Source organism: Culex quinquefasciatus, chromosome 2, assembly GCF_015732765.1.
Source record: "Culex quinquefasciatus strain JHB chromosome 2, VPISU_Cqui_1.0_pri_paternal, whole genome shotgun sequence".
In the NCBI taxonomy this organism is placed as follows: Eukaryota; Metazoa; Arthropoda; class Insecta; order Diptera; family Culicidae; genus Culex; species Culex quinquefasciatus.
The window spans coordinates 211,003,957-211,030,381 of NC_051862.1; the positions used below are offsets into that span (position 1 = coordinate 211,003,957).

Consider the following 26,425-nt stretch of genomic DNA (forward strand, 5'->3'; position numbering starts at 1 on the left):
ATTTTATAATTTTATAATTTTATAATTTTATAATTTTATAATTTTATAATTTTATAATTTTATAATTTTATAATTTTATAATTTTATAATTTTATAATTTTATAATTTTATAATTTTATAATTTTATAATTTTATAATTTTATAATTTTATAATTTCATAATTTTATAATTTTATAATTTTATAATTTTATAATTTTATAATTTTATTATTTTATCATGATTTATTATTATTATTTATTAATATCGAGTTGTAATTTTCGAGAAGGTGTGCCTCTCTGTCACAGCCCATTTCTTAACCAAAGTTGGACCCCTCGAAATCTTTTTTTGACAGCCTTTATCAATCAAGCCGACTTTGTTATTGTTTTTCTCCACGATTTGAGCGCGCCCTCACCTCATCCAACATCCAACGTGGGAGCAAAATCATCATCGAGGAGAAAAGGAAATCGCCCCAAAAATGGACCAAAATCATCGGGACAATCCTACGCCGGAGGTGAATCTGTGCCGGTTCTGTTTGCGCCCCAAACGCACCATGTGGCCACTCAAAACGCTGTACCGGAAGGACGGCGACTTTTTGCACAAAATCTACCAATGCAGCCACATAAATGTGAGTTCTACTTCTTTCTTAATTTTGAACAAATTAATGAAATTTTTGATTTCACGCAGATCATCGACATGAACGAACTGTTCACGTGGGTTTGTCGCTCCTGCCGGCAAAATATCGAAAAATTCTCCGCCTTCCAGAACATGCTGCACAAGAATTTGGCCACGTTTGAGTCGCGCTTCCGCGAGGAGCAACAGCTGAACAGCAACTGGAACGATGACCCGCAACAGCAGCAGCGTCAGGTGGTGAACGTGCGGTTCGGGGACCTCGAGGACGACAACGAAGATGACCTGTCCGATTTGGACCATTTTGAGCCTGGTCAGCCGGCTAGCCTGGCCAGCAGTGACAGTGGAAACCAGTCGGAGGATTCGCAACTGCCGGAAGATTGCGCACTCGGCGATTCGCGAAAAGGATTGAGAATTGAATGAGTTTTTGTTACGCTTTCTCCGATTTTAACCCATCGACTGCAACGAGTTGTTCCTTCTTTTATTCATGTTACAATAAAGTTGAATTATTCTGTTTATTTATGATAAATTCCAAAGTGCTCTGTTTGCTTTCTTGGGTTATTCCAACCCAAACTCCCCTCACTTCTCGCCGCCGATGGCGATTTTGCTCTTGAAGACGCGCACCGAGTTGTCCGATCCGCCGGACAGGATGAACCGCGGGTTGGACCAGTCGCAGGCCAGAACCTTGTCCTCGTGGCCAATAAGCTCGAAGATTGGCGCCTTCGGACTGCGATAGTCCCACAGCTTGACGTGGTTGTCGTACGCGCCCGAAACGAACAGATACTCGTTGGTGGTGCTCCAGCGGACCGACTGGACCCACTGCGTGTGACCGAGGTAGGTGTTCTTGACGAGGGTGCCCTCTGGGGAAAGATGAACAGAGTTAGAATAGAAATTAAAGACGCTTCTAAAGGATAAACTTACGGTTCGACTTGGGATCGTACAGCCGCAGGTTCTTATCCGGTGACGCCGTGATGATCAGCCCATTCAACTTGGAGTAGCTCAAATCGAAGAACGACTTGTTGCCGGAAATCTCCGACTTGATTCCGTTCAACGCCAAGTCCCAAATCTTGATCGTGTGATCCCACGAAGACGTTACGAGCGTGTTGTCGTCGATCCACTGGACGCCGGAAATGCACTCCCGATGGCCGGCAAGTGTCATCAGTGGCGTCCGTGCACTTCCCTGGTCCAACTTTTGCCGTTTGCTTGTGGAAGGTTCCGAATCGCCGCCGCCACTCCTCACATCCGTCGACCAAATTTTCAACATCGTGTCCCAACTTCCGGTAGCCATCTTGGTCTTGCTGCCGTTCACCGCAATACAGTCCACTCCACGCTCGTGGCCCTTGCAAACCTGGACACACTCGACGGAATTGGCCGCCACGTTCCACTCCCAAAGCATCACCGTTTGATCTTGCGAGGCGCTCGCAAAAACTCCCTTCTCCTCGTCCAACGAAATCCACGTGACACCCTTCACCGGCGCAATGTGACCCGGGATCGTTAGCTTGTGCTTGCCCTTCGTGGTCCACAGGTTCAACGTATTGTCGTAACATCCGGTCAAAATCCAATTATCACGCGCCTCCACCGCCGAAACCCAATCATCGTGCAGCAAACAATCCTGCGGCTCCGGAGCCGGGTACCGCTCGACATACTCCAACTCAACAGTGTCCTCAAACGAAACGTCCCGTTCCTTCAAGTGCTGCCCCAGCGGAATCTTCACAAACTCGCCATTCAGCAAAAAGTCAAACTCAACCTTTCCCGCTTCCGCATTCCCAGCATCCTTCAGCAACGTATTAACCAACACGTTCAGCTCCTTCGTGCTCACATTCGCCCGGATCGAGTACGGAACATCCGGAACGGCAAACCTAAAAAAAACACAAATAAAAACATAAACATGCATGCTGCTTTTAACCTCCCATCCCCAAGCAACACCCAATCAACACTTACTGCTTCTGCTTCGTGATCAGATGCAGCTGCAGCTGACCCTCGGCCTTGCCGGTAATCTTGAGTGCCATCGCGCCACAAACAGTGCTCGCAGTGTGGTAAAGATCCGAAACACCGATGAAATTCTGAAAAACCTCCCGCGGACGAAATGCGAACCGCGCGCACCACGCTGAAAATCGATTTTGTTGTGACAGTTGCGTGCACGGAAAATGCGAAACGTGCGGCGAGGGACAAACGTCAAAAAAGGAGAAAGGACTGAAATGTTGCACCTTTGGAAAGGGTTGCCAGTTTGGTGAAATGTTTCATGGTCAGAGATGAAAAAAAAAATGTAAAATAATTTTATTATTTATTAATTTTATTATTGTTTTTCATGGTCAGAGATGAAAAAATTTAAATTTTCTAAAATTGCAAAATTGTAAAATTGTAAAATTGTAAAATTGTAAAATTGTAAAATTGTAAAATTCTAAAATTGTAAAATTGTAAAATTGTAAAATTGTAAAATTGTAAAATTGTAAAATTGTAAAATTGTAAAATTGTAAAATTGTAAAATTGTAAAATTGTAAAATTGTAAAATTGTAAAATTGTAAAATTGTGGAATTGTAAAATTGTAAAATTGTAAACTTTCTAATTAAAAAAATATTTTTCTAAAATATTCTTTAATTTATAAATGAAAATTCTAACATATTTTCTAATTTTTAAATTAAAATATTGTTAAATTCTGCAATCCCGCATAGTCATGAACTATATAACTACTTTATGACAAATAGTTACTCAACTATTTATCAAATGGTCTCTACTATTCATTAAATTGTAACCCAACTATATATGTACGATATATCAAACCATTAATTCCATTCCCAAAATAGTTTTGGTCGATTTTACTATATGAGAAATTAGTTGTTAGGCAGAAAACTATATGAGGTTTTCATACATATGTAAATATTTTTATAAACTTGGATTTTACGTCAAATAGTCATTGCCCAAAAATTGACTATTCCTATATAGTTTCTGAAAAACTACTTTACCGACACTACTTTGCCGACACTTTAAAAAAGACCGCAAAAATGAACCCTACAATTGTTGTGATAACTACTTCGGATATAATCAAATTTGATTTTTAAGTTCTATCGATAGTTGGTGAATGTTTACCGCCATTATATGTGATGTTATTTACGTTGCTGCCGAACTGCTGCCGCCTTATCCGATTGATCTATATCTGTTGGTGGTTTTTCAGAGGTTTTGGTGACATGTTGTGTTAGAAGGGAGCAAGCTCGGGGGCAAGTATTTTTCGATAAGTCCAAGTAGTCCAAACAATTGACTCATTTTATAGTGAACAGTAATAGTCCACCATGTAGTACACATATTTTTGGTGTATGGTAAGAACAGCATGCCTACTTTTTCTGGAATAGTGAAAGTCAATTTCATGAGCCCTCGTAACATTTTTCTTCTTTTGGGGAGTTTTCTGATAATCTGAGAAGAAGTGGGGGTGTTGAAGGTTCTCTATCATCCAGAGGAATCGACTGTGATCAATTTACTTGATAAAAGTTGAAATTTTTGTACCAATCGTTTAACATATAGTTGGATTATATAACAAACTGTAATTGTACTCCATACTGTTGAAATATTGTTTGAACTATTTGGACTTATAGAAATTTTTATTCAAAATAGTATGGTGTATAGTAATTTTACTTCATGTAAGTTGACAAATTATTTGGATTATACAAACTTATCGAAAAAATGTGGCCGCCATCAATTGTGTTCTACTATAGCATTTATAGTAGGTTTTTAGTTCTTACAGGTTCTGACTATAAAAATCTAAAATCTGTGGAATTTTGCTATATTGTTCTCAATAAAGTTGATAAATTGTTTGAACTTTTTGGACTTGTACATTTTTTCGTTGAGTCACGTTGTCTGAACAATCCGAACTGTTTAGTGTAAGGTTATTGTACCCCAAATAGTTCAAAAATAGTTAGAATCATTAGATTTACTTCAATAAAAACGTTATCATTTGACGATCAGTTTCGTTATGGTTTTGTATAGTGCCGTAACTATATGATAATGGTTAAGTATGTGGTAACTACATCTCTTTTAGTAGTAATATAGTTTGGACTATTCCCCCGATGGTTTTTGATTATGCGGGATGTTAAAAATCCAAAATTATTGAATTTTGGTGATGTAAAGATTAAATAATTCTACAGTTCTGAAATTTTAATAATTTTATATTTTTCGATTTAATAAAATTGTAACAAACAAAAAAAAACTTAATTTGAAAAATCTAATATTCCTCATTCTTAAACTCCAGACTTGTTAAAAATTTTCATAAATTTTAAAATTCTTTTATTCCTAAATTCAGAATTTCCTAAGTATTTTATAATTTTAAAATTTGAATTTAAAAAATCAATGATTTAAAAATTCCAAAACCCTTCAATACTAAAAATGTTAAATCCCTAATTCTTTAATTTAAAAATTCTATTTTTTTAATTTATCAAAATGTTTCATATATTTTTAATTAATAAAACCATGATTCTTAAATTAAAAAAAATAAGGATTCTTAAATTAAAAAAAATCTTTAAATTTAAGATGTTTAAATCTGAAGTTACTTTTAAAGGCTAGTATGGAGATCGGAAGGAAAGGGGTCAAGAAATAGCTTTACGAATAGCGGAACAAAGAAGATGGAACGTTTTCTAAGGGCTTTTCTTCATAAGGCATAAGGCTTTCTAGTCAGTAATTTACCAATACATTCAAAGTATGTTTACATTACAGCTGGACGATTGTTTGCATCAAGTTTCCTATCTCTTTCTAGCAAAAGTTTTTTGTCAGGCGACTTCTAGCTGGTTTTTTTGACTGACCGCCCGATATGTCAGCCAACATACTTCGCAGGGCTGTGACAGCTCGAGCTCGATCATTGTTTGCATCAGGACACTGTGACGAGAAGTTCGTCTTTTTTTTGGTTAAATTATATTTTTTTTACTGGGCCTTGAAAGCCTTATAAAGGTAAAAAAAAAACAAATTTCCAGATTTGGCTTTTTGGGGTTTTTTGAAACCACCTTGAGTCAAGGGTATTAAAAAACACCCAAAAAGCAAAAACTGAAAATTTGGTTTATCGGAACTACTCGGGACGGAAAAAAAACTCCAGAAATGTGATAATTCCGAGGATAATTCTAAATGTTTTGAAATTTAATAATTCAAAATATAATAATTCTAGGTTAAATTTTCAAAAGGTCCTATCTGCATAGTAAACCCATAACTCATATGTTGTTTTGAAAATTTACTCTAGAATTCTAAAAATATAAAGTTCGCAAGTTATGAAATAAATTCAACATTCTTAGATTTAAAATTCTAAAACTATAAAAAATGTAAACTACAAAAATATCCGACCCAAAATGATTAATTATTTTGTTTTTTTTTTATGTTTTCCCTCGCTTTATTTTTCTTCAGGACCACCCCATCCGCTTGAAACGTTTCACCCGTTTGACGTTTGTGGAATTTTCTTATTACGTCTCACCTTTCGCTTCAATCTCTTTCAATCATCATCAAATCCCAAAAAGAGCAAAGAGTTTGCCAGCAGCAGCGAAAATAAAACCTGGAACGGCAGCGTAAATTTGGCGTAAAAGTGCAAAAATCATGTAAATTAGCACCTCCAAAGCTGCACGAAACAAGTGGCCTCGTTCCAGCGATCCCCGGAGCGGTGCCGGTGGCCCCAAACGGACACGATGTTGCAGTTTCTGAAAAAGTCAGGTATTTTCCACTTTGCGCTACGGAGAAGAAAAAAATCAGAGGTCGTCATCATCTTTTAATTCGCTGGTCCCCACTTCTCTTCCTCCTCCTCCGACCAACCGCGCCACTCCCGGTCGATGGCATTTTTACGCATTACGTAGCATAATTTGTTTTTGTTATTTTCCTTTCGCGCATCATCGTGGAAAAACTTTCTAAATTTTCTTTCTCCTCCTCTCAACAGCGGCACGGCGACGGTCCACTGGCCATGGAAGCGGGGAGGAAGAAAACGTAAACAAGTCGGCGGCCGGTGAGGTCATCGCGAATGGTGGCACGATGGCGAAGGCGGAACCGGTCAGCGACGAGGAAGCGCTGCGGGAAGCCGAACGGTACTGGATGGACCAGCAGAACCAGGAACGGGATCAGTGCGCACCGGTTGCCAAGTCACGCCTCTCGCGCAACCTGCTGGACATTCTGGCCGAACAGAGCTGCATCTGCTACTTTGTACAGTTCCTGGAAACCAAAAGTGCCCTGCCGCTGGTCAAGTTTTGGCTTGAGGTGGAAGGTTTCAAGGCGGCCGCCGCCGAAAGTGTCCGGCTGGATGAGCGAATCGCCAAGGGTGTCACAGTGGGAACCGTCGCGCCGCATCGTGGCCTCAACCGGAGCGTCTCGTCCGACAACTACGACAGCGTTTCCTTTCTCAGCGTGGATTGCGATTCCATCTCAACCTTTTCGGAAAACGCCTTCGAAGACGTCGGAACGCCGACCACGGAGGACCTTACGACGGCTTCTTCTCGGAGTTGCACGCCGATCCCGCAAACCCCGCTTCCCGTACTGCTCGAAGAGGACCGCAAACCTGCAAACGAGGACGCCATGCGACAGTCGCTGACCGACGACGAAAAGCTCAAGCTGGAGGAACAACCGGTGGCCGCGGCCACGACGAACGTCCAGCAGAATGGCGGTGGTTTCAACTCGTTGGTCATTTCGGACGCGGTGCGGATCTACCGTAAGTTTCTGGTGAGCAGCTCGCCATACTACATTGAGGTGCCGGCGACGATTCTGTCGGCGATTTCGTTGGCACTGTGCGGGGGAGGGACCTGTAGCGAGCGGATCTTTGACGATGCCCAGCAGTATTTGGTGGAGGTGATGGAGAAAAATTATTTGAACGCGTTCCTGGAGAGTGGGTTCTACTGCAAGTACACGTTTGAGGTGAGTCGATCGATTCTTAAGTTCCAAATTAAAATTTCTCCTTCTCCTTTGCTGCTTAAAAGACTAGGTATTAAACAGGATATACGAGGTATGAGGTGCCGGTGCTAGCATAGTCAGATCAATAGACCAATTCCATATTTTCCCTGAGCAGCAGCACGGACAAGGAGCCGGCTTTATCGTGCGGGGCAAGATGCAGGATCACGTGTTCGGTTTTACGGCGATCAGCGAGCGGTTGTGCAAGTTGAGGATAAGAGGCCGTTTCTTCAACTACAGCATCATCAACGTGCACTGCCCCCACGAAGAAAAAACCGATGATGAGAAGGAAACATTCTACACGACTCTGTAACGACTTAGCACTTAGTTGAATGTTGGCCAGTAGCATCTATATTCCTCGCAAGGACATTCACAAAGCCACCTAAACATCATCTGACCAACGGACAAAAACTGCAAATCGACCACTTTGATTCAGACCACTACCTAGTCGGAGTTGACATGCGCTCATGACCGAATACCGAGAGGAAGCTGCATCAAGTGACAAGACGTGGAACGATACAGGAAATCTCAGAATCGGCAAGTCTTGGTTTGCAAGTTTAAAAGGCATCAGCGATTGCGATTGTGAGAGAAACCTGATCGTGAGAAGCGAGGTGTTGGATAGGTGGAAGCAGTACTTCAACGAGCACCTCAACGGCGATTAAGCCAGCGAAGACGGCTTAGGGGTTAATTTTGACACCCAAAGATGACCAACATTTCCCAGTACCTAATCTGGAGACGGTGAAGAGAGTGATCAGGAAGCTGAACAGCAAAAGCGCTGGCGACAATGATCGGCTACCCGGTGAGAGCGCTTGACTGAACCAGAAGGGTCGATGGGTGGTGTCCTATTTACAAAAACTGGCACTCGCGCTACCACGGACCAAATATTTTGTCTCTGACAAATCGTCGAGCAATGTCGTGAGCACAACGATTTCAACAAAATGTGAAAAAGGTTCGACGTCAAATCCCCAAGTCTCTATCCTCTAGCTGTGGATGATAATTGAGTTCGTGTATTTGGGATCGCTGACTAGCAAAGAAATTCGGAATCGATTTTTTTTTGTAAGGAATCGTGAGTACTTGTGATAATGGAAGAACCTCACTTCGGATCGAGTCCAACGCCGCACGAAGCTAACGATGTACAAAACACTGATAAAACCGGTAGTCCTCTATGGCCACTCAAATGCTGTTGGAGTCTTCGAATGCAGCAGTCACTATTCACTAAGTTATTTGATTGTTAATTAAAAAGACTTGTTAAAATGAATCCTACTCAACTCGACGTTTCGAGCTTTTTTTACTTCCTAGACAGGAATCCCGGTAAAAGATAGCACATTGAAACACTAATTAACGCTTCGATGTATTTCCAGGTTCTCTCAAGCGACAGCCTCACCCTGAAGGACATCCTGTGCAGCGAGATGGCCCTGTTCTACTTTATGGAGTACCTCGAGCAAAAGGGCAAACGCCACACGCTGGAGTTTTGCGTTTCCGCCAGCCACTTTCTCCGCACGACGTCCTCCTCCACGAGCGGCACCGGAAGCAGCTCCCAAGCCCAGGCCGACGCCGTGGTTCTGTATCAAAAGTATTTTTCGCTTCAAGCGACCTGCTCGCTAACGCTCAGCGACAAGGTGCGGTTCTTGATCGAGGAGCAGATCTGCTCGCAGGACGTGGGCGTTATCAAGCGTTGTTTCGAGCTGCCCTCGAGGATCGTCGAGCGGTTCCTGGAGCGGCAGTACTTTCAGGGCTTCCTGAAGTCCCCGCTGTACGCCAAGTTCCTGTCGGAGCTGGTGGGGAAGATTGGCAGCAATCCGGCGGAGGAGGCGAGTGGAAACTTTGGAATCCTAGCAGGACGCAAGCAGATATTCACGAACGATCGACGGGCGGGAGCGAATCAACGACGTGGCCATCGAAAGACGTTCTCGGACGTGACGAGCGACAGCACGATTCGCCACCAACATTCGCCATTTATTTCGTCGCAGAACACGCTGCTGGCAATGCCGGATGCCAGTTTCCACCGGAAGCGCCTTAATCCACCGTCGTCGTCGTCGTCGCAGGCTGACCTCATGCTGATCGATTCCCGCCAGTTGTACAATCCAGACCTGCTGTGGCGACGGAACTCGGTCGCTGGGCTCACGTTCGGGCGCGTTGATTCCCTCGGGCGGTACGAGCGAGATTTCGACATGGCCGAACCGCCCCAGGATGATGACCGGTGGAGCAAGAATAGGCTCAAGAAGGCGATGCGGAAGTTGGTGAATCTACCGGAGGATAAGGCCCAGGAAGAGTTGGCCTGGCAGGTGGCGGAGATGATCGTGAAGGACATCACGAGTGTTACGATGAATGGCGGTGGGAGCGATGATGCGCCGGACATTCCGACTTCAACCGCGTCGTGATTGTGCTCTCTTTAGCGGGTAGTTCAAACCGTACGTATTATTATCATAATTTAGCACAGAGCCGTATGAAATAGTTGTTTTAATATTACGTATTATGTTTATCCAACGTTTTTTGATTATTTTAAAGATTTTATCTCTACTCGTTTCTACTTATGTTTCGTTACCGTAAAACCGCAACCCTTGGTTCAAGACACTCAAAATTCCAGAAATTTAAACTCTCTTATATTTATAAATTTGTAGTAATTACTGAAACTATGGTGCTTGAAAGTAAAAACTAATAAAACATAAAGTAACAAAGTAAAAACGTATAATACAAACTAACACAAATACACAAAAAAAAACCAGCCTGGGGCTGAAAACATCACAAAAGTACCACATCATCTCACCTCAGCAAAAAAAGAAATGTAGAAAAAGGGAATCGAAATCGAACAAAAAAAAAAGGTTTGTTTTGGTGTGTGGCCAAAAAAGTGCCAAGCGCGCAGGAAGATTTTTTTGTTTTCGCTCCATTTTGAAACAAAAACTGATCAGTTTTATACTGGAAGAAAGTGCAAATTATTGCCAGCCATTGTGTGCTGATTGAAGTGAAACAGAATGCATTTTGAATAAAAGGGAGGGAAAAATGGAAATTGTGTATTATCAGAAAGTTTAGTAGTAGAAATAATTCAGAATCACAATAAAACTACTCGAATATTATCAAAAACATTTACTTTGATTAATTTTGAAAGAAATCTTCTTAAAGTGGCAAATTTACTATTTAAATTCAATCTAATTGTCTGTGACCTACCTAGCAAGTTGCGTTGAATCACCCCCCGGCAACCATCTGTCAAAATTTGCTGCTCTTTTTGTGTTTGTGTGTCAGTTCCAGTCAGACATTTCTTGAAGTGCGGAACGGCCAAAGCGGCGTTTTCCGATTTTCCAAGCAAAATTCGCGTTTTCCGCCGTTGATTGGTGCAAATTAGAGTGAGTAGACGTGGTTTTACCGAAATTTGATAAAATTTTGAAGTTTTGCGGTGTTTTCGTGGGTGAAAAGTGGATTGGAAATTTTCGCACTCGTGCGGAGCAAAGAAAAAGAGTCGGGCTGCTGCGATTCTGGGAGTGTGTGTGTGTGTGTGTGTGTTTTGGGGGCGAGAAAAAGAAGACTAGTTTCGTTGCAGGTGGTGTGAGTGTCCGGAAATGTTGATGAACTTTAGAGAGAGTTGCAGACTTTTTGGTGAAGATGGCGCAGAGTTTCGTGCTCTGATATTTTTTAAAAGGGAAATTCTTTGCTTATTTTTAAACTCATGCAAAAAGTTCATAGTTTGGTTAAAAATTGATAGAGCCTACGTCCCGCACCTTTGCGTAGTTTAACTAATATCTACGTAATTTGCTCATTACACATAGTGTTGAACCTTCCATGCGACAGTTGCGTTGCAGACCACTTTCCTAACACGAACGTGAACTTCAAGTACACTCAACCCCCGGTGGTTGGTCACTTTTTCGTTTGACACCTTTTTAGTTTGTACCCCGTTGGTTGGTCAAAGTCAAACTAAAAAGTGACGAACTGTCACTTTTTACACGGCGCTCACGTACACTATCAAAACAAACGTTTGATGGTGTGTGTGAACTCCGTGTAAAAGGGGTGTCAAACTAAAAAGTGACCCCGTTCGTTTGACAACATTTCGTGTCAAACCATCGGGGTTTGAGTGTACAGTCATCCCTCATATTCGGAACAGTTTACAGATCGGCCAATGTTCAAAAAATCATAACAAATCGGTAATTGAACTTAATGATTCGCTTTTACCTTCATATGAAAGCTTTTCATGCGATCTTTCGAATGCTGTATCGAACAACTGCAAATTTTTACTTTTATATAAAGTTTTTGAAGGAAAACTTTGACCCTTGAAATCCACTTATTCGGAACACTTATTTCTTACGGATGCAAACAAACTTTGGATCTCTCCAGGAGTACATATTTGTAACATAATAATGACTTCACACACTGCAACCAGTGAAACTCAAGCTTAGTGATGTTTTATCCATGGTCTGATAACTTTTTTTTTGTGAAAATATCAGTTTAATTCATGTGTTCCACAATTGTGGGAGGCACAATAACATCCCACAATCATGGAACAGGCTATTTGGAGGCAGTGTTTTGCTGCTCTGGATAACTGGTGAAATAGCAAGAAAATGTCCAAATAAAGGTCCTAAAAATAGTAGGGTCGAGAGAAAAGCTGCATTTGACAAGCTATTGACAAATTATCACAAAAGTGTTCCGAATTTGTGGGTGTTCCGAATATGTGGGATGACTGTATCCAAGTCTAAAATCAAATTGATCGATGATTACTTCAATCAACGAAATCGGTTTTCACGAGCCTTCTGGACTCATTCGAGATGCCCGCTGGATAAGCTGATCCGTTCAACGAGTCTCATGTACCTATAATCCCATGGATCTTGTTGCTGCATTCTGTCTTTGTGACTGGAAGACTTGTTTGCGATTGCCTCGTTTACGATTGTAACATGTTTTTTTTTTCTGTGAAACCGTTTGTGTGGCCGGAGCGTTGCGTTGTAAAGCATTCTGTTCTGAGTCTTTGGCTGCAGCACGAACTACGTTGTTTTCGATCTGTGTTGATCCTCCTCATGTCTTTTGTACGTTGGATTGATTGCAAGGCTCTACGAAGATTTGCGTTGTTCAATGCAATCGAAAATTTCGGCTTGAGTGGCAATATCAAGCTCCGTTGATTCGTCGGACATCTTTATTATCCGCGTTCCTCGTGTCAGAATAACAACTTCAAGATTTTGAAAATCCGAATGAATCTGGCATCCATTCAGGTAATCCTAATTTCTATACAGATGTTAAAAAATATCCTCAAACACATTCATTCAAAAAAAAAAAAAAAAAAACGAGAGCAAATTGAGTGAGAGAGAACGTCGTTCCGTCTACCCCACAAAAGCCCGTTGTGTGAGTGTGTACATGTCGTCGCCGTACAAACAGCAGCCTCGAGCTCTGTCTGTGATAGAGCGTAGAGTGAGTGAGTGAAATTTCCTGCATCGCCGTCGTCTTGGTCGCGGTGATAGAGGAGGAAGCTGATCGCGTTCGGGTTCTGCTGCTATTGTTTGTGTTCCACTATTGAAACAATTGTGCCGCTGTGGGTGGAACCTTCAGCCATCGGAAGCCGTAGTGCAACGGTACGGAATCGGACCCGGACGTGGGTTAAACGTTGAAATTAATCCGGGGAAAACCGTCTCAAAATGGCCGCGCTTTGATTTATTGGAAAAAGAAATTTTTCGGCTGTCGAGGATTTCCCGTCGAAAACTCTATTTGCAGATTGTCCTCAACCTCTTCGGTGGGAGGGGAGGAGCCTGCCGCGAAAAGTTTCCCAAGGCCGTCTTTGTTTGGTGGAAGGTCCTTGAAGGCCGGACCACTCCCGGGATGACAAGGCTGCTTAGATCGAAGTTCACTCGGATCGATTGAAGAGGGCGAAACTGTTGTAGGGGGATAAAATCGCAGCTCACTGCGACGACGACGGAACACAGCAGAAAGCCGAAAACAAAGAAAGAAGCAAAAGTTCTCGGAAGTCTGTCGTTCTTCTTTGCGGAATTTTCTGTTTTTGGGTTTTTTGCTTTTCGTTATATAAGATTCATTCTGTTTGGGTTGATTAGCTCGTGCTAATCGGCGTTGAATCTGAAGGGTAAACAATAGTTGTAACGGGATGTGATGAGTTTGTTTTTGCGTCTCGACGACCCGCCGTGAGTCACGTTTGTTCTATTTTCTCCATTTGCAGAAAGATGTCGACCAGTGCTGGTTCGAGTAGCACTGCCGGAAGCGCGGCCGCCGGAGGTGATGGCGGCGGCGGAGGCAGCAGCAGTAGCAACGGGGGACGCCGCAACGGCAACGGGAACAGCAGCGGAAGCACCACCCCGGAGACGCCGGCCGCACCCAAGCCAGAGACCAAGGAAACCAAGTCCAATCCGAAGATCTCAAAGGCGCTGGGCACGTCCGCCAAACGGATCCAGAAGGAGCTGGCCGAAATCACACTGGATCCACCGCCAAACTGCAGTGCCGGTCCCAAGGGGGACAACCTGTACGAGTGGGTCTCCACCATCCTGGGGCCGCCCGGGTCCGTCTACGAGGGCGGCGTGTTCTTCCTGGACATTCACTTCTCGCCCGAGTATCCGTTCAAACCCCCCAAGGTACCGTACCATACCAATACGAGAGCTTCCGCACCACTTTCTAACCCCGTCAATCGTTTTTGCAGGTCACATTCAGAACGCGGATATATCACTGCAATATCAACAGCCAGGGCGTGATCTGCCTGGACATCCTCAAGGACAACTGGTCGCCGGCGCTGACCATCTCGAAGGTGCTGCTCTCCATTTGTTCGCTTCTAACAGACTGCAATCCAGGTAAGGGTGTTCGAAGGAAGACGAAGGGATAGTCATAGTAGTTTTGTCAAAGCCATAACCGGAATGGCGTTGGGTCACGTAATTTTTAGTGACTTATTGGTTTGGCGAGTAACTCTTCAGCTGTGATTAATGTTATTAGCGCTAGTTTAAAGTGAAACTTGGAATTCATGCCTTGCTTGAGCTTACTGTGGAGATTTTCCTTTATCCTTTTTAAAAAAAGTTAAGCATCAACAATTTCCGTCGGAGCGGCCAAAAATGGACGGCTGCCATGGTGTTGAGAATGTGATTCAAGTAGATTTGGTTCTTCTCCCAATTGTCAATTCGGGGAAATATGCGCGGTCGCGTTTGAATGATGCTGGATAATCTTGATTGTTCCTTGAAATTCACTTAAACCAAGTACACCAACGAGTAGAGCAACTTTTTGTGAACATTTCTGTTTATTTTCACTTTTATTAAAAGCTATGCTATTCTTTTTACAAGCATTTAAAAAAAATGTTTCAAAAATGCATTCTAATCAGTCGAGTGCATTGGGCCACGCCCATTTTTCTATTTTCAGCTTAGTTATTATTTTCTTCCAGCGCTCTTTTGGGTCTGCTTAGTGCTGCCAAAATTGATGAAATTTTAGCGAACACTCACGAAAAGTAGCATTCATAGCGAAAGTTTGCTGGCAGCACTTGCTCATTCCAACAGGCGCTGCACCAGCATGTTGGTGGTGTTGGTGGCCACCCTTTGTTCTTTATTTGCCTTCGCTCCTCGCTCGGTTTTCTTCAGCTTTCGATTGGAATGGGTAGTCAAAATTGAAACGTCAAAAGACTTGGCGCGTTTGTTTTTTGGTGGTGTTTGCTAATTGTTTACATTTTTCGGGATTATTTTTCAAGTGAGTGACTAACTAATGTGCATATGAAAATGTTGTCGGTAGTTGGAAGCAATTTCATATCTTAAGCGCTTTGAAATCGTTAGCGCAAGTGAAAAGATATTGATGGCGACTTTCGTTAAACAGTTATCCTCTGATCTTGCGTGCTTTCTGAAAAATACACTGAAAGAAAAATACACGCCATTTCTATAACATTTTTCGATTTTTAAGTTGAAAATTTAAAGTTGAAGGTGATGTCACATTTTTTTCGTTCAAAAATTTTAAGGAAATAGATGCTACAGACTCTCAAAAAATTCATTATAATATGTGGGTCATTCCACCCGAAGCGGAACAGCACTTGAAAATTACCATCTCCGATTCTGCTCAAATTTGGCAGAGCTGTTGAGACTATCAAAACATGCAAAAATCCCGAATTTCATCCAAATCGGACCACCCCCTCCATTTTTGTACCCTCCCAAAAAATCGCCTTTTTGGCGATTTTTGAGCAAAACCCCTATCTTCAAACGACGATAACTCAGGAACCGCAAATCTTAGAGGGTCGGTCTTAGACTTAATTTTGAAGGAAATTGGACGTAGAATCCATTTCCGTGGTCAAAATTTAGATTAAAATATGTTTTTACCTGTATTGCGCAATTGAAAACTTTAAATGGCCGTATCTCAAAACAGCCCTATTTATTTTTTAAATTTGACCTCACCATCGTATTCCCCGGCCAATTTTACATAAGAATCACTTATCGACAGAAAGGAATATGTTTCGTTCCAGAGATATCGAATTTCAAAGTTTTGAGTATTTGAGATTACCTAAATTAGCTACACTCGCCGCATCTGCTAGAAGCACTTGGGCGCGTTGATCAATAATTACTACCTGGTGTTCTGTATGATGAATTATTTTTATTTTTTATACGATTTTGAGATAATTAATCCCTTGAACAATCTTTTTTTTGTTTAAGAATTATTTATTGGGTAATTTTAAATGCATTGTTTTTGCTGATCTCAGTGTCTTTGAACCATATTAAGTAAATTTTGAACTTTTAATATTTATTTGCAAATGCTACAGCGTTTTTACAATATAATTTTATCATTTTCATATCATTAGGAAAAATATGAAAATGAGATCGAAGCAAGCTGTGCCTGGGGTCGGATGCGTTTTTTTTTTTCGTTTGCTGTCATTTTTCAATTTCTGATCATCTTAAAATTTTCTTTAAAATTTGTGAAATAAGTTAAAATTTGAAGGTCTTGTTACAATTGTAAGCCATAAGAACATAAGAAATTCACTTCCACATCAACGAAAGCAAAAAAGGCAGGAACAACAATCGCGAAGTGGTTGTTAATTCAAGCGTTGCTGGAACATCGAGGAAGAAGGTGTGGGTGGTGATCATCGTCCGTTTACTTCAAAGTCGTGTATCGGTACCAGGTCCGCTCCCCGGAATTCTACAGATGATTTTTCCTGTTGATGATTCAAGAGGAACGTGTCGAGAAGATTGGAATCAAGCTGTTGAAGATTTCGTTTTTTGGTGAGAGCTTTCCATAATATTGTTCAAATAACTCTTTCATCTACTCTAACATCCATACAATCCAATTAAGACAACTACGCCAATCTTACTAAGGAGCGGCCGTGGCCGACTGGTTACGACATTCGCTTTGTAAGCGAATGATCCTGGGTTTGATGCCCATCTGCTCCCAACGAGAAAGTTTAAGACTTAGAAATACTTGAAATACTGAATAAGAATGAAAAATCAAAGTCGCTTGAGTCGGGGTTCGATCCCCCGTCCTTTGAATTGGTATGCAAAAATGCTAACCACTTGGTGAGCAATGACTGGAATTAGGAATACTGTTACTATCAACTATACACGCGCTGGGTCCTTGTCCATTTGACAAGGGTTCGGAAGTTCTAAATAACGTTTGAATCCGATTGATACAAACGTTCTTCAGGGCGGGGCTTGTCGATAAAGCTGAAGTACCTCGCGCTCGGCTAGCCAGCGTAGAAATGGGTCACCGAAGCTCGGCAGAGCTAACACCTTCCAAATGCCTATGCGAGTTATTTGCATGTATAGAATGTAGATCTAAAAATACATGGAAACAACTCAATTTGTAAGACGCGGCCGCGTGGTCCCGTTTGGATGGTTGCACACACACACACACATTAGGAAAAATATGAAAATAATATAATTTCATATTTTTCCTAATTCCTAATTTCTTCTTTTATTTAAAACAAGAATAAATGTAGAGCTGGCTGTAGTAGATGAAATAATTCTCATGGGTTGCCATGTGTGGTAGCGAAATAGTGCCATTCAGCAAAAGCTTCAAAATCTGCCATACGGTTTGAAAGATTGATCATATAAAACCGATTTTTTATATTGTGAGCCATTTTCATCTGAATAATTGATATTTTTTTTCAATTCTGATACATTTAATTTCAAAAACAAAAACATATTTTTCTGATACATGTAGACTTAGCTGCATCGTCTTCCAAGATTTCGAAATGATTGACAAACAAAAAAAAATCAAAAACAAGAAACCAACACAACTGAATTTGATCTTAATCAGATCATAAATCAAATTAATCTTTGTGATTTTCTCACATTTTTCAGTTTTATACTTTGGCGTCATCCATAAAGTATGTCACGCTCTAGGGGGGGAGGGAGGGTCTGAGCAAGTGTGACATTGAGTGTTGTAAGTATAGGAAAAGTGTGACAAAGGGGGGGAGGGGGTAAATTTTGGCTGATTTTAGCGTGACGTACTTTATGGATGAAGCCTTTCTTTTTTTTCCGGAAATCCTCCTCCTTAATCATGCTTCACGAGAGTTTAATTCATGTTAATTCATATTTTTTAACACGATAATGTATCGCACACTTTTTCTTAAGAAGTGTTACTTACAAGATCAATTGCAATTTCCTGCTAGCTCTGTGTGAATTCCATTCTGCCCTGTATTGCGTGTCATTCTTGCTCTGTCCTGTGGGCTAGCACATAAATGCAACGTATACTTTTTTTTTAATTTAAGATTATACAGCAGTTTCCTACTAATTAACTAATGATTATTTCCCTGGGCTTTGTCATAATGAGTGTCATAGGTTTGATGCTTGTTTGGCAAAGAGTATGATTTGATTCGATGTGGAATTAAAATCGAAGTGTTCAGTATATTGCTGAAGCTTCCATTTTTACACATGGACACCACTTCATGCTGCGAGAACCCACTTTGGCGTAGTCTCAGGGCTTAATCGATGGCCGGTAAGCTGTCATCGAGACAAGGAGGTTCTCTGATAGTGGAAATATCACATTTGTACAATGAACCGCTACATATGTGATTTTTCCCTATCTTAATGTGGGTGTCAGGTTAGGATGCGGGTTTAAAAAAATAGTGATTGTAGAATTTAGGATTTTAACTATAAATATCAACTTTTTATACTTTGCCTTTAGTAATTTAGGGACAAAATTAGTAACAGTGAATTTAGTAATTCTATCAGAATCGGTGATTTTCATTCAAGTAGCATAAAAACCATTCTAAATTGTCAAAATTTTCATAGAGTCTCGATCAATCAATAGTGAAATGATATCGGACTAAATTCGTTGATCTGTTGAACTAACGGTTGTCGGATTATGATTGTATCGACCATTGTTGCGAATCGAGGATCTACTGGAATTCTGACGAACAAATGGTCGTCTCTTTTTCAATTCACGACTTGTAAAATATCAACTGTTATTTTTTTTTGTTTTTTTTTTAAAGAAGCCAGACAGGTTTTAAAAGAAACGTTTTTTTTTGGTTAATAATTAAAATGTCGGGGATTTGAGATAAGAGTAGCTTTCGGATAGGTTGCTTTAAATCTTGTATTCAATTCAAGTTAGGTAGTTATCCGCAAATGAATATTTGGACTTATATGAATAATTGAACATTTTGGACTTATGAATAACACACAACTGTGCATTTATTCTAGGGTCAGATCCATACAGCGTCAGTGTTTATTTGGTCGAAGTGTACTAATTCATTGGCAGATCTGATTCTAGTTGTAATGTACGACAAGACTACTGACGGACGTGACAGGACGAGGGCCCAGTTTAGAGGTTTCGACATCAACGATGTGCGGCTGGATCACCCTCCCAAAAAAAAAAAAAAAGATTATACAGCAGTTTCCTACTAATTAACTAATGATTATTTGGGATGAAATCTTATTTCAATAAATAAACAGGTAGCAGTTATTGATCAACGCGCCCGAGTGCTTCTAGCATATGCGGCGAGTGTAGCTAATTTAGGTAATCACAAATACTCAAAACTTTAAAATTCGATATCTCTGGAACGAAACATAATCCTTTCTGGCGATAAGTGATTCTTATGTAAAATTGGCCGGGGAATACGATGGTGAGGTCAAATTTAAAAAATAAATAGGGCTGTTTTGAGATACGGCCATTTAAAGTTTTCAATTGCGCAATACAGGTAGAAAACATATTTTAATCTAAATTTTGACCACGGAAATGGATTCTACGTCCAATTTCCTTCAAAATTAAGTCTAAGACCGACCCTCTAAGATTTGCGGTTCCTGAGTTATCGTCGTTTGAAGATAGGGGTTTTGCTCAAAAATCGCCAAAAAGTCGATTTTTTGGGAGGGTACAAAAATGGAGGGGGTGGTCCGATTTGGATGAAATTCGGGATTTTTGCATGTTTTGATAGTCTCAACAGCTCTGCCAAATTTGAGCAGAATCGGAGATGGTAATTTTCAAATTTGCATTTTTTCTTGCACACTTCAGGTGGAATGACCCATGTAATAAAACTTTTTTTTTTAAATAGTGGTCTAAACGTAAACATTTTCAAAAACCGATAGTGGGAATCGATACTCCAGACAATTTTTGATAATTATCCTAAGCCCAATCCTTGTGAAGATACAGCGGCTTTAAAAAAATGTTGATAAAACAGGGGTATATGCCATTTCTGCCACTTCTATATGACAGACTTAATTTTCCAGTTTCGATCTCATAAGTTTGTCTTTGACCACTTTTTAATTTGACTGGTTTACTATTTATGTAAGCTTAGCTCATTCAGGCTGATACCATCCGCTTAACTACACTGAAAAAAATATCATGTATTCAATTATGAGCAATGCACACGCAACAAGTCCGAAGATTATTCGAATTACTTCAAAAATGTACTAAAAAAATTAAAGCGGTCAGGCCTACCGTGCTGAATTAACTACAGAGACATCCTCTCGGAACGAATTCCATTGCATAGAACCAATAGGGGACAAAGGATGCGTGGACATACCGTACCAAACGCTCCGAACTTGTTATCTTCAAACAGCATCCTCTTTGGGTCCTGGTTTAATGGCATTTATCAGTTTTAAAATACAAATGCAAAACTTTCTCTCATTATTCTAAAAATCTTTAAATGTGTTATCACTAAATAATTTTCAACGTGTACACTCAGAAGAATCGTGATCCTCCGCCATTCCAAATACACAAAATAAACTGGTTTTAACGAGTGGCTTCACTTTTCCCTCTTCTCCCAAATTCTCAGCCGATCCACTGGTTGGAAGTATTGCCACACAATATCTGCAAAATCGAGAAGAGCATGACCGGATTGCTCGCCTGTGGACTAAGCGGTAAGTTTTGACAGAATTTCTGTTTTGTGTTTGTGTAAAATTTTAATACTTATTTTTGCGAGCATTTTTTACGCTTTTTGCTCGATTAAACTTGGTGCGGATTGTTAAACTTTTTTTTCTCTTCCCCCTCTTTTCCCTGTGCTTTCAGATATGCTACGTGATTTCCTAACTCAGACGTTCTGTATATTTTTTATGTGAAAATCAGTAATATTTATAAATCTATCCGTAACGAAGGAAACATACTACAACTAACTATATAAAAAAATAAAAAAGAAGGAATAATAAAATAGTAGACAGAACACACACACACAGCTAAAACGTTCAGACATGAATAAACATCAGAATCCACTCAGAATTAAGACAGTGCGCGCTGTTGCAAAGAGTTAGTGAGACATTTATTTCACTTCAAAACCCCCCACTTTCCACATTTCTGTCTCTATTCTCCCCCTCGGAATCGAAAACACACTCGCAGATAACTTCCTTCTTGAAAACGAAACCTCGTGGTCGCGCGCTCGGGTTGTTGATCAACTCATCCACATACACACTTTACTCACTTAAAAGAACTGTTTTTTTTTACTTTCCTAAAACTCTTTGCGTATAATTTTTAAAGAAAACTTCAAGCGTAGTTATTGATTAGAAAACGATAATTAATTAATTGCTTAGGATTTAAAATGAAGGAACCGTCGGAAAATACACCATTTTCTCTCATAACACTCGAGAATTCCTGCTGGAAACATGATTTTTTTTTTTTATTTCTCATTGAAGTTAGCCAACTAGAGAGACGGATTTAGGTTAATTCTTCCTTCCATCATAAAAACAAACAAACAAGCAAAAGCAAATATTTTCTGAGCGATCGGTCCCTTCTCTCGGTGCTTGCAACAATAAAACAAAACAAACAAATAATGTGATTGAGGTGGACACAATGGATTGCGAGAAGACTGACATGCGGTCACCCCTAATAATTGCACGAGATCTCAGAGACGTGAAGGAAGGCAGCCAAACTGATCGACTTTCTCAGAAAATTTGAACCGCCTGAACAATTTCTCTTTTATTTTCCTATCATTACGGACCTTTATAAATTTCTCTCATAAATTGATTTTCCCCTAAAATAAAATTGAAAAAAAAAACATCAGACCGAATCGCTGAGATTAAGATCGGAATCGGATTGTGGAATAATGTGATATGTAAAGACGAATTGAAAGCTACTACAGAACAAAAACTAAAAAGAAAACAAAACTCATAAACAAACGTGGAAATCCGAATCTTTTCACATAAATTGACAGAAGTTTAGAATACCAATCCATACAAAAAACAATAGTCCACACGTTTTCTTGTGTTGATTTTCTTTCTTCGTACAAATAAACCACGCCCCCAACTCTACTCCTCCTCTCCAATCTCTTTCTCTCTCTCAAGAGAAAACTACGCGAGCAAATTGGTTGTTCGGCCAAAAGCAACTGCAGGAGAGAGCAAAGAAGAAAACAAAAAAAAAGCGTTGGAGGAAATCGGGAATGCAAACAGCCGTAATTGAAAAAAAAAAAAATATTTAAACTATACAGATAATAAAAAGCAGTAAATGTGTATCAAGCGGTGAGCGGTCCGACGTATTGTCCTAGTTTGGATATCACATCCTTTATTAAAGGTTGAAAGGTCTAACGAGAGTGACCTTTGGATTGTAAAGTTGTTGCAAGTAAATGGTAAAAACCTGATAAACACTTGGGCTGGGAAAAAAAATCATTTACAAATATCTCGACTTGTGAATAAAAACATCATAACATTTTTTTTTAAAATAAATCGGTGATTTAATTTTGACTTTTTTGAATTTTCAACGTTTTTTTAGTATCTTCAAAACTACGGGTACTATCGAAATATTTTTTCATTCATCCCCTAATGTAGGTAGGTACTATCCACAAAGTAATTTACAACAAAGTTTGACTGCTTTAACAAACACGTTGTTGCAGGATTGGGTCCGTAAGTTTGACAATTTTGGGATAAGAAGACAACAACTTCCTTCGTTGCTGTGTACCCTTAAAAAGCATTGGAAAGAAGAACTCTTAAAATTAAAAAAAAAAACAGGGTTGGAGGTTTAACTTGTTTTATGTGACTTTGCCAATGTTTTTAAAAATATATATATATATATTTTTTTAGGGGTCAACTTTGGCTGTGTGTTTTACTAACATTTCCTATATTTTCAGTTGAAAGAAGTATGCAGTATTTATTGCAGTGTCCCAGACTATGCAATTTTAATGATGATGATGCCATTGTTTGGCAGAAAATGCGAAAACATGTGAAAGTTGAAAAAGGTACTATAAAAACGTGAAAAAATCAGATAAACAATAAAACAATCATAAACTAAACAAGATAAATGTAAAATAAAATACTAAATATAAAACAAGAAAACATAAAACAAGAGAAGTAAAGTTTTTCGTTGAACAAAAGTTGCTCAAAATTACCTCCTAAACAAAGGGAAAAAGAATATTTTCGAAAAAAAATTTGGGCTGGTAGAGGGTTAAAGTTACACATTTTTGAAAACTCAAATTTAAATTTCTCATACAAATTTTCAAATTATAAAAAAACTAATTTATTAAAATAATTATCTTTTTTTCATTTTCATACACACAACAGTCTGAGCTGTCGTGTCGATTACCCGAAGTTCTCGGAAAAATTCACTTCGGATAATCGAAAGCCGTTTTTTCATTCGTTTTGTTTCAGGTCGTTGAGCTCAACAAATGCGCATTCTGGGAGGAAAAGATGTTTTAAATATTCCAATATAAAAAAAATTAAAAACTAAGAATCTAAGATTGTATAGTTAATAACAATTTAAAATTTTCAGATTATGTTTTTAAAGATTAAAACAATTTGAAATTCTTAAATTTGGTCCGGGTACTTAGCCGAATGTTAACCATCCGCCTTTTAAGCAGACGATCAGGGATCGAATCTCGCCTGGTGACCTCGCCACCGATTTTTCGGTGGCAACTAAAACGCTCTACACTATAAATAGACGCACAGCTCCGTGATGGCAAGGCCGATAGCGCCAGTTAGGGTATAGGTTTAATGTGAGCGTCTTTTTTATTACGTAACGCAAAAAATCGGATTTTTAGACCCACCCTCCACTCGTAACAAAATTCTAACTACAAATCTTAAAAATAAAAAAAATCAAAATTAATTTAATTTAATTTTAATCTAGTCTCAAACAAAAAAAATTTTTTTTGCTTTTTAATTTTAATCTAGTCTCCAACAATTTTTTTTTTGCTTTTTATGTGTTTTTTTTTAAACAGCCTTGAGTCAGGGGTATATAAAAACAACCAAAAAGCTAAAAGTGAAAATTTTATTTATTTTAATGAGGTATTAGACTGTGGTAAACAATCATACAAACTCACATACTTGTTTGCGGCATACTCGCAAAAAAAAAAAAACAAATCTATTCAGGCTGACGTTTCTGCAAGCAAACAAAGCAGACAAACTGCCAAACTGTCAAAAAGTTTGTTTGTTTGTTTCATCATAGTCTTATACCTTCTTGAACTTAAAAAAAAAACTTGAGAATTTCTTTATTAAGGGAAAAATCAAATCCATTGCTCTGATTACCTCACATCTATAAGCTGTTTTGAACGTTATTTGCATCAGCGAACTTTCTCCTCACTTAGAAAAAATCAACTGTTGAAAGGTTGTCTCAGCTCAGAATAACAACTGCACCAATTTAATTGTTATAGCAAACTAATAAATAAAATATAAATTTAAAAACTCAAAATTAAAAAAAAATCTTAAATCTAAAATTGTTTAACCCTCTCCCGCCCATGGTTACTCCAGAGCACCAAAACTTTGAACTCAAATATCTCGGAACTGACACAACTTTTCATGGTGCTTTAAGTTGCAGGTGTTCATGTAGAATGTATACTAACATCTCCCCAAATTTCATCAAATTTGGTTAAGCACAAGCAAAGTTACAGTGTGAAATGTAAACAAAAATGGGCCAATTTTAGGGAAATAAATAAGACCTGTTTTCGAAAGCCCGTAAAAATTACCAAACACAAAATTTTATGAAACAAAAAATGTTTTGCTATCATTTGAACCTTGGACAAGAACCCTTGTGAATTACATTGTGAGTTTGGACCGGTTTTAAGTGTTTTTCAACCTTTTTCATTTGGTGCACCAGAGCACCACCTAGGCATATGAGCAACTAAATATTCAGGAGCACTTTTTTCTAAATTACAGAAAAAAGCTTATGTTTGTCAAAACAAAAGTTTATAAACGTTTTGACTATTCATAAACAAGACAAAACATTGTTATTAGACCGATAGTTTTATTATTTTCCTCATTTTTCATGAAAATGGTTATTTGTGGGTTTTGAAAGAGCCAATCAAAGAAACCTGAAAATGCAGAGATTTTAGAATTTGTAGTTAATACTTCAGAAATATGGTCTTACAACAAAGAATAAGTAGTTTTTAACACATTTCGAAGCGTTTTCAAACAAATGAACCAATAGATTTGAAGAAAACGAGATTTTGTGGTTTAAAAAAAAGTTGCTCATCTTCCTGATGGTGCTCTGGTGCACCACTTCAAATTCTACTTTTTTGCCCCAATTCGATGTTTGTGGGTCAAAGTAAAGTATTTCCTGCATTATTGTACTAAAACTAAGCCATTTACTATTTTTACGATAAGCAAACAGCTCTGGGCGTTAGAGGGTTAATGTCGCCATTTTTTGCCGCCGCCATCTTAGATTACTGTAAATCAGACTTGAGAACTTGTTTTGAGAAAAAATAAAATAAAAAAATTCGCGATTAATATCAGTCGTGAAATTTTAGCTTACCCAAAACTTAGGGAGCGTTTTTTTATTACGTAACGCAGTTGGGAGGGGGGGGGGGGTGTTGACGTCTTTTACAAAATGTTACAAAAAATAGGGGAGGGGGGGGGGGCGGTATGATGGAAAAATATGTTACGTAGCGCCAAATTTTCATACAAGCACTTATAAAAATTGCAAAAACACCATGTGTTACGCGTTACAGGGGGAGGGGTAGGGGGTAACGCTCATCTGTTACAATTTGTTACGAAGGGGGGGTTCAAAAATCCAAAATTTTGCGTTACGTAATAAAAGAACGTTCCCTTAAGGTAATCGTATTTATTTTGCTAAACATTTCAAAATTTGATTTTTTTTAATTCTTTGCTTTTGAAATTCCAGATTTTATTATTTCTTGATTTTTGATATTTCTTCTGCATGAAAAAGAAATGATTTTTGTTTTTCCTCGGGTTTACTTTAGAATGGAATAGACACAAAGTTCGCCTTTTTGATTTTCATTATTATCGATTTCCCATAATACTGTGAAAATTGTTGCACTCATCTGAAGTTGGCAAGTATGCAACTAAGGGTGCATTTTCATAACTCCTGAATTCTTGTTTCTTGTTGCTGATTTATTGTCAAACCGGTTCCGAACCGGTGCCAACTTGCATGCAATTTTATGGCAACGCAATCAAATCGCGTTGCGTCATTTGCGTTCGGTGAACAAAAAAGCCGAGAATGTCAAATCAGCTGATGGGAAAAAATACAGGTTGGGGAAAATTTAAGTTCTAGCGTAAATATTTAAGAGTTTGGTTTTCATTTTTTGCTGCGATCTGGACCACGAGTGCGGGGGGAGGCAAACATGACAAAGGAGAAATCGTCTTTCAATGACTTTGGCCTGCTACCGGCGGTGTTACTTCGCACAAGT

General features: G+C 39.3%; 4 protein-coding genes across 6 annotated transcripts; 3 read left to right on the forward strand and 1 right to left on the reverse strand.

Annotated features, from left to right (window-relative positions):
- The first annotated feature begins 364 nt into the window (after positions 1 to 364).
- LOC119767527 lies at positions 365 to 1,142 on the forward strand. Its single transcript, XM_038256323.1, has 2 exons — positions 365 to 604; positions 664 to 1,142. The coding sequence occupies exons 1-2, from the start codon at positions 455 to 457 to the stop codon at positions 1,027 to 1,029; spliced, it is 516 nt and encodes a 171-aa protein (XP_038112251.1). The 5' UTR covers positions 365 to 454; the 3' UTR covers positions 1,030 to 1,142.
- LOC6033337 (ribosome biogenesis protein WDR12 homolog) lies at positions 1,049 to 2,734 on the reverse strand. The gene is made up of 3 exons (XM_038256322.1): positions 2,548 to 2,734; positions 1,528 to 2,465; positions 1,049 to 1,466 (listed from the first exon to the last, which is right to left on the reverse strand). The coding sequence occupies exons 1-3, from the start codon at positions 2,613 to 2,615 to the stop codon at positions 1,186 to 1,188; spliced, it is 1,287 nt and encodes a 428-aa protein (XP_038112250.1). The 5' UTR covers positions 2,616 to 2,734; the 3' UTR covers positions 1,049 to 1,185.
- Positions 2,735 to 6,060: 3,326 nt separating this feature from the next.
- Positions 6,061 to 10,581, forward strand: LOC6033338 (A-kinase anchor protein 10, mitochondrial). Its single transcript, XM_001843750.2, has 3 exons — positions 6,061 to 6,282; positions 6,503 to 7,467; positions 8,862 to 10,581. Exons 1-3 carry the CDS (start codon positions 6,258 to 6,260, stop codon positions 9,879 to 9,881), a joined length of 2,010 nt encoding a protein of 669 aa, XP_001843802.2. The 5' UTR covers positions 6,061 to 6,257; the 3' UTR covers positions 9,882 to 10,581.
- Positions 10,582 to 10,718: 137 nt separating this feature from the next.
- LOC6033339 (ubiquitin-conjugating enzyme E2 E1) lies at positions 10,719 to 22,310 on the forward strand. 3 transcript variants are annotated; one of them, XM_001843751.2, is made up of 5 exons: positions 10,719 to 10,841; positions 13,643 to 14,051; positions 14,117 to 14,264; positions 20,642 to 20,726; positions 20,875 to 22,310. In XM_001843751.2, the coding sequence occupies exons 2-5, from the start codon at positions 13,647 to 13,649 to the stop codon at positions 20,885 to 20,887; spliced, it is 651 nt and encodes a 216-aa protein (XP_001843803.1). In that variant the 5' UTR covers positions 10,719 to 10,841; positions 13,643 to 13,646; the 3' UTR covers positions 20,888 to 22,310. The 3 variants fall into 3 exon arrangements, with proteins under 3 accessions (XP_001843803.1, XP_038110890.1, XP_038110889.1); XM_038254961.1 differs by lacking the exon at positions 10,719 to 10,841 and adding an exon at positions 12,859 to 13,046; XM_038254962.1 differs by lacking the exon at positions 20,875 to 22,310 and having other exon boundaries at positions 20,642 to 20,730.
- The last annotated feature ends 4,115 nt before the right edge of the window (positions 22,311 to 26,425 follow it).

What these genes read in the sequence shown, in the direction of transcription:
- LOC119767527 (XM_038256323.1), top strand. Translation starts at nt 455, where the DNA reads ATGGACCAAAATCATCGGGACAATCCTACGCCGGAGGTGAATCTGTGC. An exon ending in ACCAATGCAGCCACATAAAT is followed by an intron (nt 605 to 663) that starts GTGAGTTCTACT and finishes GATTTCACGCAG; the next exon opens with ATCATCGACATGAACGAACT.
- LOC6033337 (XM_038256322.1), bottom strand. Translation starts at nt 2,615, where the DNA reads ATGGCACTCAAGATTACCGGCAAGGCCGAGGGTCAGCTGCAGCTGCAT. An exon ending in CTGATCACGAAGCAGAAGCA is followed by an intron (nt 2,466 to 2,547) that starts GTAAGTGTTGAT and finishes TGTTTTTTTTAG; the next exon opens with GTTTGCCGTTCCGGATGTTC. An exon ending in GTACGATCCCAAGTCGAACC is followed by an intron (nt 1,467 to 1,527) that starts GTAAGTTTATCC and finishes ATCTTTCCCCAG; the next exon opens with AGGGCACCCTCGTCAAGAAC.
- LOC6033338 (XM_001843750.2), top strand. Translation starts at nt 6,258, where the DNA reads ATGTTGCAGTTTCTGAAAAAGTCAG. An exon ending in GCAGTTTCTGAAAAAGTCAG is followed by an intron (nt 6,283 to 6,502) that starts GTATTTTCCACT and finishes TCCTCTCAACAG; the next exon opens with CGGCACGGCGACGGTCCACT. An exon ending in ACTGCAAGTACACGTTTGAG is followed by an intron (nt 7,468 to 8,861) that starts GTGAGTCGATCG and finishes ATGTATTTCCAG; the next exon opens with GTTCTCTCAAGCGACAGCCT.
- LOC6033339 (XM_001843751.2), top strand. Translation starts at nt 13,647, where the DNA reads ATGTCGACCAGTGCTGGTTCGAGTAGCACTGCCGGAAGCGCGGCCGCC. An exon ending in ATCCGTTCAAACCCCCCAAG is followed by an intron (nt 14,052 to 14,116) that starts GTACCGTACCAT and finishes TCGTTTTTGCAG; the next exon opens with GTCACATTCAGAACGCGGAT. An exon ending in TCTAACAGACTGCAATCCAG is followed by an intron (nt 14,265 to 20,641) that starts GTAAGGGTGTTC and finishes CCAAATTCTCAG; the next exon opens with CCGATCCACTGGTTGGAAGT.